This window comes from Primulina eburnea, chromosome 13, assembly GCF_022965805.1.
Source record: "Primulina eburnea isolate SZY01 chromosome 13, ASM2296580v1, whole genome shotgun sequence".
Taxonomy (NCBI): Eukaryota; Viridiplantae; Streptophyta; class Magnoliopsida; order Lamiales; family Gesneriaceae; genus Primulina; species Primulina eburnea.
In genome coordinates this window covers 31777333-31791660 of record NC_133113.1, presented here as the reverse complement: position 1 = coordinate 31791660, position 14328 = coordinate 31777333, and the positions used below count along the sequence as shown (strand labels likewise).

Below are 14328 nucleotides of genomic sequence, written 5' to 3'. Positions count from 1 at the left end.
ATTTGCAGTTTTTCACAAGTCAACGTTAAACTTAACGTCAGAGTAACGGTATGGACCAATTCGAGAATATTTTGAAAACATGAAGGATTATTTACGCAGTCAAAAATCATGTGGGACTGAAATGGGAAAAGCGGTTAACGAAAAGGACGAAAATGGGTATTATCCCTAATATATATATATACAAAAAGAACATAGGAGCATGAGCACACCGACACACATTCTTATAAACTATAATCAATTGTGGAGTTAATTGAACTTAGTGATGAATGATGTCGTAAAGTGAAAAATGAATTAGAATATAATTTTCCTAAAAAATATGATGTTAACATAACATTTGCTTTTTCACTTCGTAAGTTCAATGGCTCCGAAAATAGAAAAAAAGGGCTGGCACAAAGAAGTATCGTCTCCTTTCATCAATTTGTAAAATGTATTCAGTCATTCAATCTATAATTCATACGGTATCTTACAGAGGTTGTTCCAGTTCCAAACACAACGTGTGTGTGTATATATATATATATGTTCTAAATACAAAATGTTAAATCGAAAACCTGCCGGCTGGTCACAGACATGAGTCCTGCCTGGCATTATTTTAGTCATTCTGGGGAACCAAGGAAAAATCCGATAATGAAATGAAACACACGAATACAACGTTATAAGCTCGGAGAACTGGGCGGAGGGAAGATCATAAATTAATTGAGAAGAAAACAAGGGTGAAATAATCGGTTTTTGGATCAACTTCAATGGACTGAGCAGACTATGGATTTAGCCAGGTAAACACGTTGGGGGACGAGGGGAGACGTGCCGTCAGAACTTCGACTCCTGTATCTGTTACCTGTAGTTAATTCGCATGAAGGGTAGTTTGTTAATGTTCACAAGCGTGAGCACGCCTACACACACAAAAGAACGTCTGATTACCAGAAGAGTGTGCTCAAACTGAGCACTACGTTTGCCATCAGCAGTTGCAGAAGTCCATCCATCAGGCCACATTCGATCTCGCCAAACGCCTGTTGGGATTATTTATATGAAAGCAAAGATTTAAAATTGCTAAGACAGGGAAATGTCTTACGACAGCAGAGATGGAAAGGAAAAGAAGTCATATCAACTTATTTTGCCAACAAGATGTTTACCTGAATTAATCATGGGTTCAATGGTAAAGGTCTGGCCAGCCTTCATTACTCCAACTGCTTTATTTCCTGCTCAGGTTAAGAACCACAGAGAGACAAAGGGACAACAAAAATATAATACAAGAAGAGACCAGCGATACTCGTTCTGCAAAAAGGTGTGGTCTTTCGAAGAATATGGTACAAAAATTTTAATTCTGGCCAATTGGCGGCCCTGGCCTGAAGTAAACAGTAGGTTATGGCAAGTCCACCGTCAATGAAACTATAATCAATCACATCTACCATTAATAGGAATAAAAAAAATAAACCCATCGCCTGGAGGATACTTGCATAATGAGGTATATTCGGAGCGCAGTGGAAAAGCTCACCAATACCATGGCCGCAATATGATTTCACCTAATATCACAAATACCATGGTCGGAAATAGGGAAATGTTAATACACACATTGAACCTCAATGGAAAGAAGTTCATAAAGAAATGATACATCTCACTTACCACGGAGAATCCTGACATAGAAGCATGCCTGTTAATAATCTCCCCAATTTCACGAAATCGTACACCAGGTTTAACTGAAAAGGGGAGGAACAAGCCATGGCAATAAGCATCATTAATACAAAAACAACATAAAAGAGGGATTTAGAGTAACTCAAAATCATTGCAAACGATATGTAAAAAATTTCTTTCGAACATCAAACAATCAACCAGTAAACAAGACAGAAATTATGCAACAACATTGGAGGGAGATATGCAAGTTGTCAAATGAAATTCTAAAGCACACAAACCATCAGCAGCAATAATGGTTAACATCACAAGACAGAGTACACACTTACCAATTGCTATTGCCTTCTCCAAGCATTCATATGTACATTGGACCAGCCGTTGAGATGCTTCATCAACATTACCCACAAAGAATGTCTCATTCAAGTCACCTGCATAGGCAAGGAATAACAATGCTTGTTTCTGTAGAGTAAAGAAATGGCAAAACTATCAACATTGAGTATGATATAATTTTCACTTACCATGTACCCCTTTATAGTACACAGTTACATCAACATTTACAATATCACCATCTTCTAATTTCCTGAGCCAGCAAAAAGATCAGTAGAGGTGGCGAGAGAACAGATATAACACTCTGGTAGAAGGATGATGATGATAAAGCCATGTAACTAGGGCTTTTGAATAGAATTTGAAAGAAATTATTTCAAATATTTATTTTCTTTAGATAGCACAGTTTTAGCTCATAAACAAGGGAAGAAAATTTTAAGCAGTGAGGAAGTAACAAATAGCAAAAAAAGAACTAAAACAGCAGCACGGATGAGCTTCAAACGCCACCTTTAGCGGGATCAAGAATTGGAAAAACAAAAGATATAAAACGGCAGCCCAAACCAAAATTTGGTAGCAAGAAAATGAAAAACTTTCCATGAATTTACGATCGAAAATTGTATAAGGAGGTTCTTCCACGAGTGAAGAACATACCTTGCGTCTGGAATCCCATGACAGATAACTTCATTAACAGATCTGAAACAAAATGAGTAAAATTTCAACTTATCGGAATTAAGAGTCAAAGAACACAAAGAAACAGAATTTCAAATGAAAAAATACCTACGTGCAGCAAGACTTGGGGAAGAAATGGTAATTTAATGGAGATGGGTATCCTCCTGCATTGAGTAGATTAAAATGGTGAACATTCTCTGCCGTTAATAAGAAAAACTATTATCTGCACAACTGGTGGCAAAAGGGGAAGCCAGTGGAACTAGTAAAATATAAAATGTTTCTATTATTATTACATTCCACCATCGAACCCCCAAAGCGAGTTCTAGACAGTTATATAATTAAATGTGGTATACTGACTACCAAGACATTTTAACTCCAAACAAGAAGGTTGAGAAACCTGATATGCATGATCAAACATCACACCAATTGAAAGACGCTACATTTCCTTCTGTAATATTATAAATTAATGAAAATGCAGGGCATGCTGATCATACCAGCAGCAACTGTCGCTTCATGAACCACTGCATCAATTTCATCAGTTGTAATTCCAGGTCGAATGATTCGAGCAGCCGCATCCAAAACTTCCCTTCCTATCTGGAGATAATAATTAAAAAAAAGCATCAAGAACTAACATTAGAATAAACTGCAGTAGACCTTAATTTGTGAGCTTGGTCTTTGTTATAATTCATATACTTGATGACTTGTTACATGTGTGGAAAATTTCAGACACCTCTTGTATTTATTTCTCATCAACCTTAAAGGCCTAAAAGATGTTTTATCTAATCACACATGATGAAAAATGCCCCGAACTGGTTATTTTCCCTATTTCCTTGACTGTTTGTTTCTTTGAACTTTCATTACCAGCCTATGTTAATGAAGCTCTACGAGACACGTTATTCATACAAAAAAATGAAGACGAGAACTGTTATCCTTATACTGGATTGAGCAACAAAGAAGCTTACTCGGCAGGTTTCCCGCATTTTCTCAATTTGATCAGGAGTCTTGATCTTCGGGACATGGATCATGATAAACAGTTTGTGTTCAGTCAAATATTTATTTAGAAAAACTAACCAGAACTATGGACATAATGAACGATACCTCAACATGATGCTGCAGATCACTGTTAGGTTCACTTTTTGGTGTTCCCTGTAAAGGTTTGAATAGAGGACTGTTATTGCAACTCACAGACAATAACACCATTCGATTTCAAACACAAGCATGCTGTTCTCATAAAAACTACATTTGATATACTTGCGGCATAAATACAAAGATCAACTCTCCGGAGAGTCAAAGCTACTTACATCAATTGCCCAGTCAGGTTGGTCTATGTGAGCAGGTACGAGGCGCCTTTTTGATATTGGATACGGTCTTAACGATCTGAAAGGAAAATAGAAACGGTTTCAGGGTAACAGCTGAGCATGACAGTTTACAATAAAAAAGAAATAAAAATGAAAGGAAAAAGGCATCCATGGTGTAAGAAGCAGCGAGCAAAGCACATCAAATATTGCTAGTTGAAAAGCAGAGTGCTTTGCATCAGAGAAACTCAAGGATAAGCTACGAAACATACAGCTGAATTGACAAAAAATTTGAACTTAATACCCTTTTTAGTAGACGAAAAACCTATAAAACCATTTGATCGTCAAATCAAAGCATAAATGAAGTCAAACATGAATTTTGACCGAGTTTACGAAGAAGCTACAAAAACAAGACCATTTAGAAAACTTAGCTAAGAGTTGAAAAGTCCTACTGCAAGAAAAATGTTTTAATTTATTGAAAAAGAATAATGACAACTGAATCACCTGCTCCTCTAAATAAAAGGAACATTTAAAATCACAGAATAAGCTAGTATGAAGTCTGTATACAGATTTAATCAAGCCAAATAAATAAAGTAACAGCTTTCACGGTCTCCTTACAAGAAATATTATCTCCACTGCATGTTATCTTCTAAAATATTAAGCTAAAAACTCTAGCAGACAAAACCAAAATCTAAACATGATTGAGGTAAATTCCCTCAATTTCCAATTGAATACAAAACCTGAAAAATATGACTAGTAACAGCATACCCAGTCCAGTCAAAATGTGGAATCTTTGGTGAACGAGCTTGCCCTTTCCTCAAGCAATAGAGCCAACCATCATTAGACAAGCCAGAATTTTGTTCACTGGGATTTTCAAGTCCCGGGGAAGACAACTTTGCTTTCACATGAACAGATTTATGAGAACTCCAAGATTCCTTGAAACAATCTTGAGAACTAGAAGAAAAAATATTTTGACAACAAAGAGTCATTAACATCAACAACAATGGCATCAAAAGGGAATTGAGTTAACAGTAAATCTTTATCGTCTTCACGGTTCTTTTTTGTTATCTATCATCTAATCAAACAAGATTAAGAAAAATCAAGGCAGTCACTTCCACTAAATGATGATAACATTGAGGCATTGTAACATTTAAGTTCAATATATTATGATAATACATATGCCTGAGACTGAATCATTAACACTCTCTTAACCGTTCCCCAACGATATATTAATTCTTGACTTTCTAATATCATTGGGTTTCATTGGGATCTGAACGGTACTTCTGTAAGTTATTCATCTTAATATCCTGCTTTTATTTGAGTCACAGTTATTTAAACCCACCCTCATGTCTAAACATAAGCCAAGGCTCAGCAGTCAGCAATTCAATGATTTTCACCATGAAATTCACACCTTGATGCATATTAAAGGCTCAAGGAGCACACACATTCAGCACACCTTAAATGTAAGGACTGTACATCCAAAGTGAATTGAAATATAACAATTTTTCGTTTTTCCCCCATAAACAAATGAAAAATAATTTTATTGTTCTTCAATGGTTCGTAAAGTAGATATTGGCTGATATGTCACGAAAATACTTATTCCATACAATATTATGTCCAGCCCCCCCCCCCCCCTTGATAAGGCTTATCGTGCCCAGTGCCTAAGTTATGAAATACAACTGGGCTCTAATAATGACTATAAAAAGTCTTGCTTAAGTCAGCAATACCAAATCTAAAATTTGAAATATTCCATAAGTTTCATTTTGTTAAGCAAGACTAAATTTATGCAAATCAAAGTAACTAACCAGAAAGCAGCACCTTCACGAGGGAGCTTTAGTTCAACGCACTTTGGGCACCTGCAAATAGCAATTATTCAAAACCTGCTCTCACCAAAAGCAATCTCACACATACTGGCACCTATATTAGCAATTTATCCTTCTAGAGTTCAACAATCACCATATGTTGTAATGCAATTTCGAAAGGTGCAAACATACTTCATCTTCCTTCCGCCCCAACAAGAACAAAAGGGATTAAATTCTGTATCAAGTAATTTTCAGCTTGTAAAACTCGAGAAGATGCAGAAAATTGGAAAATAGAATGGAGAAAATTTGATCAGGTAGCTAAATGACAAATCCATCTCTTATTCTTGCTATTTATAGCTGTGACGCTTGTTCACAGCCACGTACAAGTGTAACAAGTGTAGTGCAAGTGACGAACAAAATACCAAACTAATCATCACTCTGTCAGATTGCAGAATATAATGTATGCAGCCGAAGTAGTTCATCTACATAAAAAATGTACCAAAGGAAAGAAAAAGAGTAACAAAAATCAGTGACGATCTTGTTCCAATCAGCCAAAAATTAACCAAATTACCCCGCCTATCATCAGCTTAAAAAGTTCGTTAAAGAATAAGCTCGATCACATGACCAATCAGATTATTGTAAGGAAAACAAAAAACAACTCGCGCTCAAAGATTTAACCATTGAACTCCTTCAACGCCACGCCCCAATTTCAACAAACACAAGTAACACACGCACGCACACGATCAAGATTGAGTTCTTATTGTTTCTGATTATTGTAAGGAAAACAAAAAACAACTCGCGCTCAAAGATTTAACCATTGAACTCCTTCAACGCCACGCCCCAATTTCAACAAACACAAGTAACACACGCACGCACACGATCAAGATTGAGTTCTTATTGTTTCTGACACAGTCATTGTGTAAATCTCAACCCGTTACAAGAAAGTTGCAGAAACACTAAAAAGAACTTGTGATCACATACAGCAGATGAGAAGGCTTGCCGCATTTAGCACATGATGAGGTTGTCGTCTCCACCGCATCCGATCCACCCGCCATAACTCTCTTCTCGCTGCATCCAGTAAAAATTCGTCAGAAAAACACAAGCACCACACAAGTATCCTTAATCTCGTCCAAATTTCGCTAATTCAAAGATAAAAATATAAGTATATAACAATTCAATACTAAAATAACAACCTTTGCTACAGATACCGCGACCGTCGATTCAATTAGACAAGGAAAAAGCTGAGGTTTATTGAGCTAGGGTTTTCTCTGGAGTCTGGCCTTTATTTAAGAAGCATCGTAAAGAAACCTACATATTTAATTTTATAAGTATTTTATTTACCAAAAAGTCTACTAAAAAAAATTAAATTAAAAGTATTTTATTTACCAAAAAGTCTACTAAAAAAAATTAAATTAAAAGTATTTTATTTACCAAAAAGTCTACTAAAAAAATAAATTAAAAGTATTTTATTTACCAAAAACTTTTCTAAAAATTTATTTATTTTTTATAAAATTGAACACTCTAATAAATAAAAAACAATTTCGTTTTAAATTATTTATTATTTATCGACTTAAAAATAATAACATAATTATTTGAGGGGCTCATTTAAAAAATGATTTTATATTGAGATTAATTTAAAATTCACGACAATGACTGAAAATAATTATTTGATATTTGAAATTTATTTTCAAATAAATTATACAAACGAACTGATGAATTTATCATTATAAATTTGAAATCCCTAATTTCAAATTAATCATTTCAAGTGCGAATGTGTCATCCTTATACAAAAGCAGACATCAACAAACAAATTAAATTAGGGTCAATAGACGAAGTATTGTATAGTAGAAGATTTCTCCTTTTTTTTGTCTATTTTAGTTGAAAATTATTTCATCATGGTCTGTGATGTATGTTATTTACTATAAATATATAATTATATTTTATTTTACAATCAAGTAATTTTAAAATACGTACGAACTATAAATATTTATAGTATATTATTAATATTTAATGAAATTAAACCACCAAGCATAACTAATTTTCAGTATTGATACTCACGGGAAATCTAGGGTCCGATCCCAACGAGCGTCACTAGTTCAGACGTGGGCTTTAAGATGACCCTGAGCCTGAAATCAAGAAAAAGACCGTTAAGAGGGGGCCAGGAGGGTGTCCTGGCGTAGCCCCTCCGACGCTCAAGTCAGTGACTGAGGTTATATGGGGGGAGCAGCTAAGGGTGCTGCTGAAAACAATATTGAATTTTTTAATCATACGCTCAAACCTGGTATTTATAGGAGAATACCTGGGCCCTTGATGGGCCTGTCTTCCACCTGGGCTTGGGATGGGCCAGGGGTGATGGGCTCATCCATGGGGTATCACCAGTCTCCCCCTCCCGAGTCGAACTGAATCGCAGGTTCAAAGTTCGATTAGTCGTGCTGTCCTCGGGTCACCGGGTGCAAGTTGTGCATTATCTTTCAGTCATTCGTCAGTCCCCAAAAATTTGGAAACAAATCAAATCGTATTGCAATCTTGTTATAGTTTTCTCTTCAATTCGTTCACCAGCTCTCCCCACCCACGCCCGAGTCATCGCCTCGCTACCCTCGCCGAAACCCCATCCAAGCTCGCCCAGCCCCACGCATCCAAGCGCCCAGCCCCGTGCGCCGCGCTTCGCCATCCTCCCGCTCGCTCTGCCGAGCGCCCTGCCTGCGCTCGCCCAGCCGAGCCCCCTTCCCCTCGTCTCCTGCCGAGCGCCCATCCGAGCCCCTCGCTCGCCCAAGCACCCAGCCTCGCGCGCCGCACTTTGCCAATCCTCCCGCTCGCCCTGTCGGGTGCCCTGCTCACGCTCGCCCAGGCCCACACGCCCGCCTCGCCTGCCTCGCCGTCTCCCTGCCCAGCCGAGCTCGCCCAAGCCCACGCGCCAGCTCCTCGCCACGCTCGCCCCTCGCCTCCTCGCCCCCTCGCCTACCAGCACCTCGCCCAAGCTTCGCCCTCGCCCCCTCGCCTAAGCTCGCCCAGCCGAGCCCACGCTCGCCCAGCCGAGCACTCGCCCTCACCGAGCGCCACGCTCGCCCATCCAAGCTCTCGCCCGGCGCCCCCAGCACGCCTGCTCTCCCAGGCAAGCGCTCGCCCCCTCCGGCGCCCCCTAGCACGCCTCACGTCATTCCACCCTCGCCCAAGTGCGCCTGCTCGTCCAGCGCCCCCCATCTCGCCTCGCACACCCGCTCAGCCCGCAGCCACCCGCTCGCCTCTTCACGCTCGCCAAACGCATCGACCGCTCGTCCAGTACGCAGGTCGATCCCCGTAAACTCTGCTCCCCCAACAACTTTCGTTATCGACTAACCAAAAAAATGTTCTTCCTCCCTAACCCTGCTCCTCTGCTAGACGATGCCTTAGCAGGAAAATTTGATTCAGCGCGCCCACCCTCTAACTCCTCTGCTAGGCGATGCCTTAGCAGAAAAATAAAATAAAATTAATGCCTCCACCCTCTAACTCCTCTGCTAAGCCGGGTCTTAGCAGGAAAATAAAAATTCAACGCCTCCATTCTCTAACTCCTCTGCTAGGCCGGTCCTTAGCAGGAAAATAAAATCAATGCCTCCACCCTCTAACTCCTCTGCTAAGCCGGGAAATAAAAATCAACACCTCCCCCCTCTAACTCCTCTGCTAGGTCACACCTCAGCAGGAAAATAAAAATCAACCACCTTCCCCCGCTAACTCCTCTGCTAGGTGACACCTTAGCAGGAAAATAAAAATCAACACCATCACCCTCTAACTCCTCTGCTAGGTGAGACCTCAGCAGGAAAATAAAAATCAACCACCTCTTCCCTCTAACTCCTCTGCTAGGTGATACCTTAGCATGAATATAAAATTTAATTCTCCTTCTCCACTCTGCTCCTCTGCTAGGCGACGCTTTAGCAGGAAAATAACAATTCACCACCTCCACCCTCTAACTCCTCTGCTAAGCCGGGTCTTAGCAGGAAAATAAAATTCATCAGCTCCACCCTCTAACTCCTCTGCTAAGCCGGGCCTTAGCAGGAAGATAAAATTCAACGCGCCCACCCTCTAACTCCTCTGCCAAGCCGGGCCTTAGCAGGAAAATAAAATTCAACGCGCCCACCCTCTAACTCCTCTGCTAGGCGATGCCTTAGCAGGAAAATAAAATTCAACGCCTCCATCCTCTAACTCCTCTGCTAAGCCGGGCCTTAGCAGGAAAATAAAAATTCAACATCTCCACCCTCTAACTCCTCTGCTAGGTGACACCATAGCAGGAAAATAGGAATTCAACACCTCCACCCTCTAACTCCTCTGCTAAGCCGGGCCTTAGCAGGAAAGTAAAAATTCAACTTCTCCATCTAACTCCTCTGCTAGGTGATTCTTTAGCAGGAAAATAAAATCAACGCATCCACCCTCTAACTCCTCTGCTAAGCCGGGCCTTAGCAGGAAAAATAAAATTCAACCGCCCCCGCCCTCTAACTCCTCTGCTAGGTGACACCTTAGCAGGAAAATAAAGAGTCCACCTCGTCATCCTCTAGCTCCTCTGCCAGGCGACGCCTTAGCAGGAAAATACATATTCTCCACCCTCACCCTCAAACTCCTCTGCTAGGCGACACCTTAGCAGGAAAATAAAATTTTTCTCCTTCACTCTTCTCCTCTACTAGGCGATGCCTTAGTAGGAAAATAAAATTTCTCTCATGCCCTCTGCTCCTCTACCAGGCGATGCCTTAGTAGAAAAATAAAATTTTTCTCCTTCCCTCTCGTAATACAACAACATTCATGAACCAGAGTTTCCATCAGTAGCACCCCCCGAGATTATATGAATCATTCCTCTCGTAGGATGGTTATCCTCATTCATTCCCCCCCTCGGTTCGACGGGTCCCTGAGGAACATCTTGACCTCGACCTTCCCCTCTCTGCTCCCCGACCCTCTGATTTATCCATGGAGGGCCTTGACCACGTCTAGGAGACGAGCGAGACCTCTGTCGACTCCTGGATGAGGATCCTTCTCGTCTATCCCGCGAAGGCAATCTAGCACTGCTCTTAGCCCTTCGCGACTTCTCCCAGCTCTCCTCGGGCTCCCTCACCTCCGTCACCTCGTCACGACTCCTATCCAGAGGAACATGTGATGAGAATTGTCTTCTGCCCCTAGCTTTAATCTCCTCTCTTTCCCCTGCGCCCCTCTTCCTTCCTCCTCTCTCCGCTCCCTCAACTCCACTCCTCCCAGGTCGCTGCTCCATTCTCTTATGCCGCTGGGCATCTTCAAGATTTATATATTTCTCAGCTCGAGCCAACAGATTATCATAGCTCGACGGAGGCTTCTTGACCAGCGACTTGAAAAACTCCCCTCCTCTAAGTCCCTGGGTAAAGGCACTTATCATGATGTCAGGAGTGACCGCTGGTATTTCCAACGCTACGCTGTTGAAGCGCTGGACAAACTCCCGTAAAGTTTCACCCTCTTGCTGTTTCATTACAAACAAACTCAAGTAGTTTTTTTGGTGCCTTTTGCTACTAGCGAATCGGTGCAAGAAAGCAGCTGAGAAATCCTCAAAAGAGCGTATGGAGTTGGGCGGCAAGGAATTAAACCATTGGTGGGCTGACCTCACCAAAGTGCCCAGAAACACTCTGCACTTGACTCCATCTGAATACTGATGCAACAGAGCTGTGTTCTCAAACCTCCCCAAGTGTTCTTCGGGGTCCGTATGTCCATCATATTCTCCAACGTTTGACTGTCGGAAATTTGGAGGAAGCCCCTCTTCCAAAATGGCGAGGGAAAAAGGACTTCCTTTCTTGGGGGCTGCATCTCTGTTTCCCAATTGCTGCCTCAGCGTCCGTATTTCCCTCCACATCTCTTCCATCTCCGGATTCTCCTCACTTGGGCGGGGTCGCGTCTCCTCCACCCTACTCTGACTTCCCTCCACATTCTCCTCTCGCTCCTGGCGAGCGGTCTGATCTTCTGCAAATATAGACTCTTGATTCCTCTTCATGGCCTCATCCACTATCCGGGTGATAAATTGACCCAACTGTTCTAGGGTCAAGTTCCCCACATTCTCATTGGGACGGGGTTGCTCGACCCTTGCCTCGTGAAGGGGCTGCTCGGTTCTTGTCTCTTGACGAGGTTGTTCCTGTCTCGTCTCAAGATGCGGCTGTTCCTGTATTGTCTCAGCACGAGATGGTTCAGGTCCTCTCCGAGGACGTGATGATGCTGAGGTAGCTCTTCCACTCCCTCTCTTACCTACCATATCTACGTCTTAACTCAAACTTCCCACAGACGGCGCCAAGTGATACTCACGGGAAATCTAGGGTCCGATCCCAACGAGCGTCACTAGTTCAGACGTGGGCTTTAAGATGACACTGAGCCTGAAATCAAGAAAAAGACCGTTAAGAGGGGGCCAGGAGGGTGTCCTGGCGTAGCCCCTCCGACGCTCAAGTCAGTGACTGAGGTTATATGGGGGGAGCAGCTAAGGGTGCTGCTGAAAACAATATTGAATTTTTTAATCATACGCTCAAACCTGGTATTTATAGGAGAATACCTGGGCCCTTGATGGGCCTGTCTTCCACCTGGGCTTGGGATGGGCCAGGGGTGATGGGCTCATCCATGGGGTATCAAGTATGTTGGTGATTTTTTTTTATAATTTCCAAATACCATTTAAATATTCAATTTCATATTTCACATTTCTCTTTCAGTATTATTTTATCAATTATCATTTTAATTTAGAAATTGACAAATTTCTTTTTTTTTTAAAAAAAAAAAACATATTATATTCTCGCCACGAATACGATGGGCTAGTGTATAAATATATCACTAGGAGTCTTGGAAGCCATAAATAAAATCTTATTTGGACATCACAATATTTAGTTTAAAAACTAAAATTCTTCCTTTTATATATATACAGGGTGAAGTGAATATATGTTACACCGAGAATTGTATTTTCGGTGTGTTTGTACAAGTTCGACCGTTTATCTCATCGTAAAATAAAAAAATATTGATAGACCTCATATTTTTTTATTTTCAAATAAGATCTGCAGCTGGTTGGCTGAGTTACCATGATTTACCTCCTCTCACATTCCTGTCGGGCCGGAGGTGAGGGGCGCCTAAGGTGAGCGATTTCACCTTTTGGAGCAATGATTATAAGCTGACTAGCATTGGCATCAAAATCAATACTTACCCTAATTATTTTGATGTCTTTCTTAATTTCTCCCGCCATTTCCATTTATTTCCATGCGGCAACAAAAGCATGGCGTAGTCAACTCCATACCCAAAACCTTGCGCGAGTACTTCTTCACAAAACCATAACTACAAGCTTCCTGTTAAAGAGCAAACATCACTTCTTCAAAATGTCGAGTCAACTCGCATTAGACCGATGCTTTCACGCCCTAGACAACCTGTATTCCTTCGGTCCCAAATCTCGCAATGAAGGCGAAAAGGCAGCTTGGGAAGATTTCATCGAGATGTATGAGCTCGCAATCCAAAAAATCAACAAGAGCCGGTGATCCTGCCCTTAATCATGGAAAAAAACGTCAATATGTTGCTTAGTAACACACTAGGCCACTAGCCTTGACTAATAATGGAAGTGGCGGAGGGTTTAGGGGGACAAGTTACAAAACCGGGTTCCCACCGTGGGTGAAGCCGCATGACCGGAAGTTGCTGCAGTTATCGTCTCCTCAGGTAGAGTCTCAGAGGCTCAAGATAGTTCCGGCAACTACACGACAGTGAATGAGGGTGTTTTAGAAGCGGGGAGGCGAATCAGAAAGGGAAGATATGTCATATTGTCATTTATGTAAGGAAGGTACGTACAGGGAATATGCAAATATTGGGTCTGGTTTGGTAAACATCACGTACGTCTTTAGGAGATGGCAATGGGAAGACTATCATCACTGGAAACATAAGCGCCGGAGGAGTAATCACCACTTTCAAGACGGCCGCACCTCTAAGCAAAAGTGATTTTTCAATAAACTAATCTCGCTTCAAGTAAAGCATTTTCTTGAATATGAAATACTCGGCATGTAATGTTTTGGTACTCGAGTCTAACAAATTAAAAATATTTTTAAAAAGTAGAACTTTAATATAGTCCGTAATTTGAATCTCTAGCTCCAAATCCATTCATCCGAGTGCAACAAAGTTTGAAATATTTGATTATAAATAATCAACCAAATTGTGACTCTTAAAAAACTACCATACATGATACATGTAAAGCTATAGTTGGAGACGGATTCATCGCTCGAGGCATCACCTTCAGAATATCGCCCGTGCCATCAACCTCCGGTCAGATCCGACCGCTATGTATTCTACCAAGGCAGCTTTGATGGGTACCAAGACACCCTCTATGTTCATTCCGATCGACAATTTTATCGCGAGTGCGATATATATGGTACAGTCGATTTCATATTCGATCAATCTGCGGTTGTGTTTCAAATTTGCACCACGTATGCAAGAAATCCGCCCAACCGAATAAATACTGTGACCGCTCAGGGCCGAGTCAACCCCCGACAAAACACCGGAATCTCCATTCATAAATGTCGGGCGACGGCTGTTGAGGATCTAGAATCAGTTCAAAGCTTGTTAAGATTGGAACTTGGACCTAACTCAATCCCAAAAGCTAGCTCAAGGGGGGAGGATTGTCCAAG

At 41.3% G+C, this 14328-nt stretch overlaps 1 protein-coding gene and 1 long non-coding RNA gene across 2 annotated transcripts; both read right to left on the bottom strand.

The window, feature by feature from the left end:
• Positions 1 to 391: 391 nt before the first annotated feature.
• On the bottom strand, positions 392 to 7022 carry LOC140809555 (methionine aminopeptidase 1A). Its single transcript, XM_073167218.1, has 17 exons — positions 6907 to 7022; positions 6695 to 6781; positions 5717 to 5767; positions 4680 to 4865; positions 3918 to 3993; positions 3715 to 3762; positions 3579 to 3623; positions 3111 to 3210; positions 2729 to 2780; positions 2599 to 2640; positions 2142 to 2203; positions 1953 to 2051; positions 1618 to 1691; positions 1448 to 1517; positions 1128 to 1193; positions 916 to 1004; positions 392 to 832 (listed from the first exon to the last, which is right to left on the bottom strand). The coding sequence occupies exons 2-17, from the start codon at positions 6766 to 6768 to the stop codon at positions 755 to 757; spliced, it is 1212 nt and encodes a 403-aa protein (XP_073023319.1). The 5' UTR covers positions 6769 to 6781; positions 6907 to 7022; the 3' UTR covers positions 392 to 754.
• Positions 7023 to 12829: 5807 nt separating this feature from the next.
• On the bottom strand, positions 12830 to 14255 carry LOC140809897 (uncharacterized). Its single transcript, XR_012113192.1, has 3 exons — positions 13499 to 14255; positions 13309 to 13403; positions 12830 to 13196 (listed from the first exon to the last, which is right to left on the bottom strand). It is a non-coding gene; the product is annotated as an uncharacterized lncRNA (long non-coding RNA).
• Positions 14256 to 14328: the final 73 nt, after the last annotated feature.

Coding starts and splice junctions, on each gene's coding strand:
- LOC140809555 (XM_073167218.1), bottom strand. CDS start 6,768: ATGGCGGGTGGATCGGATGCGGTGGAGACGACAACCTCATCATGTGCT. Junction 4,866..5,716: donor CGTGAAGGTGCTGCTTTCTG/GTTAGTTACTTT, acceptor TTTTTCTTCTAG/TTCTCAAGATTGTTTCAAGG. Junction 1,518..1,617: donor CTATGTCAGGATTCTCCGTG/GTAAGTGAGATG, acceptor TTGTGATATTAG/GTGAAATCATATTGCGGCCA.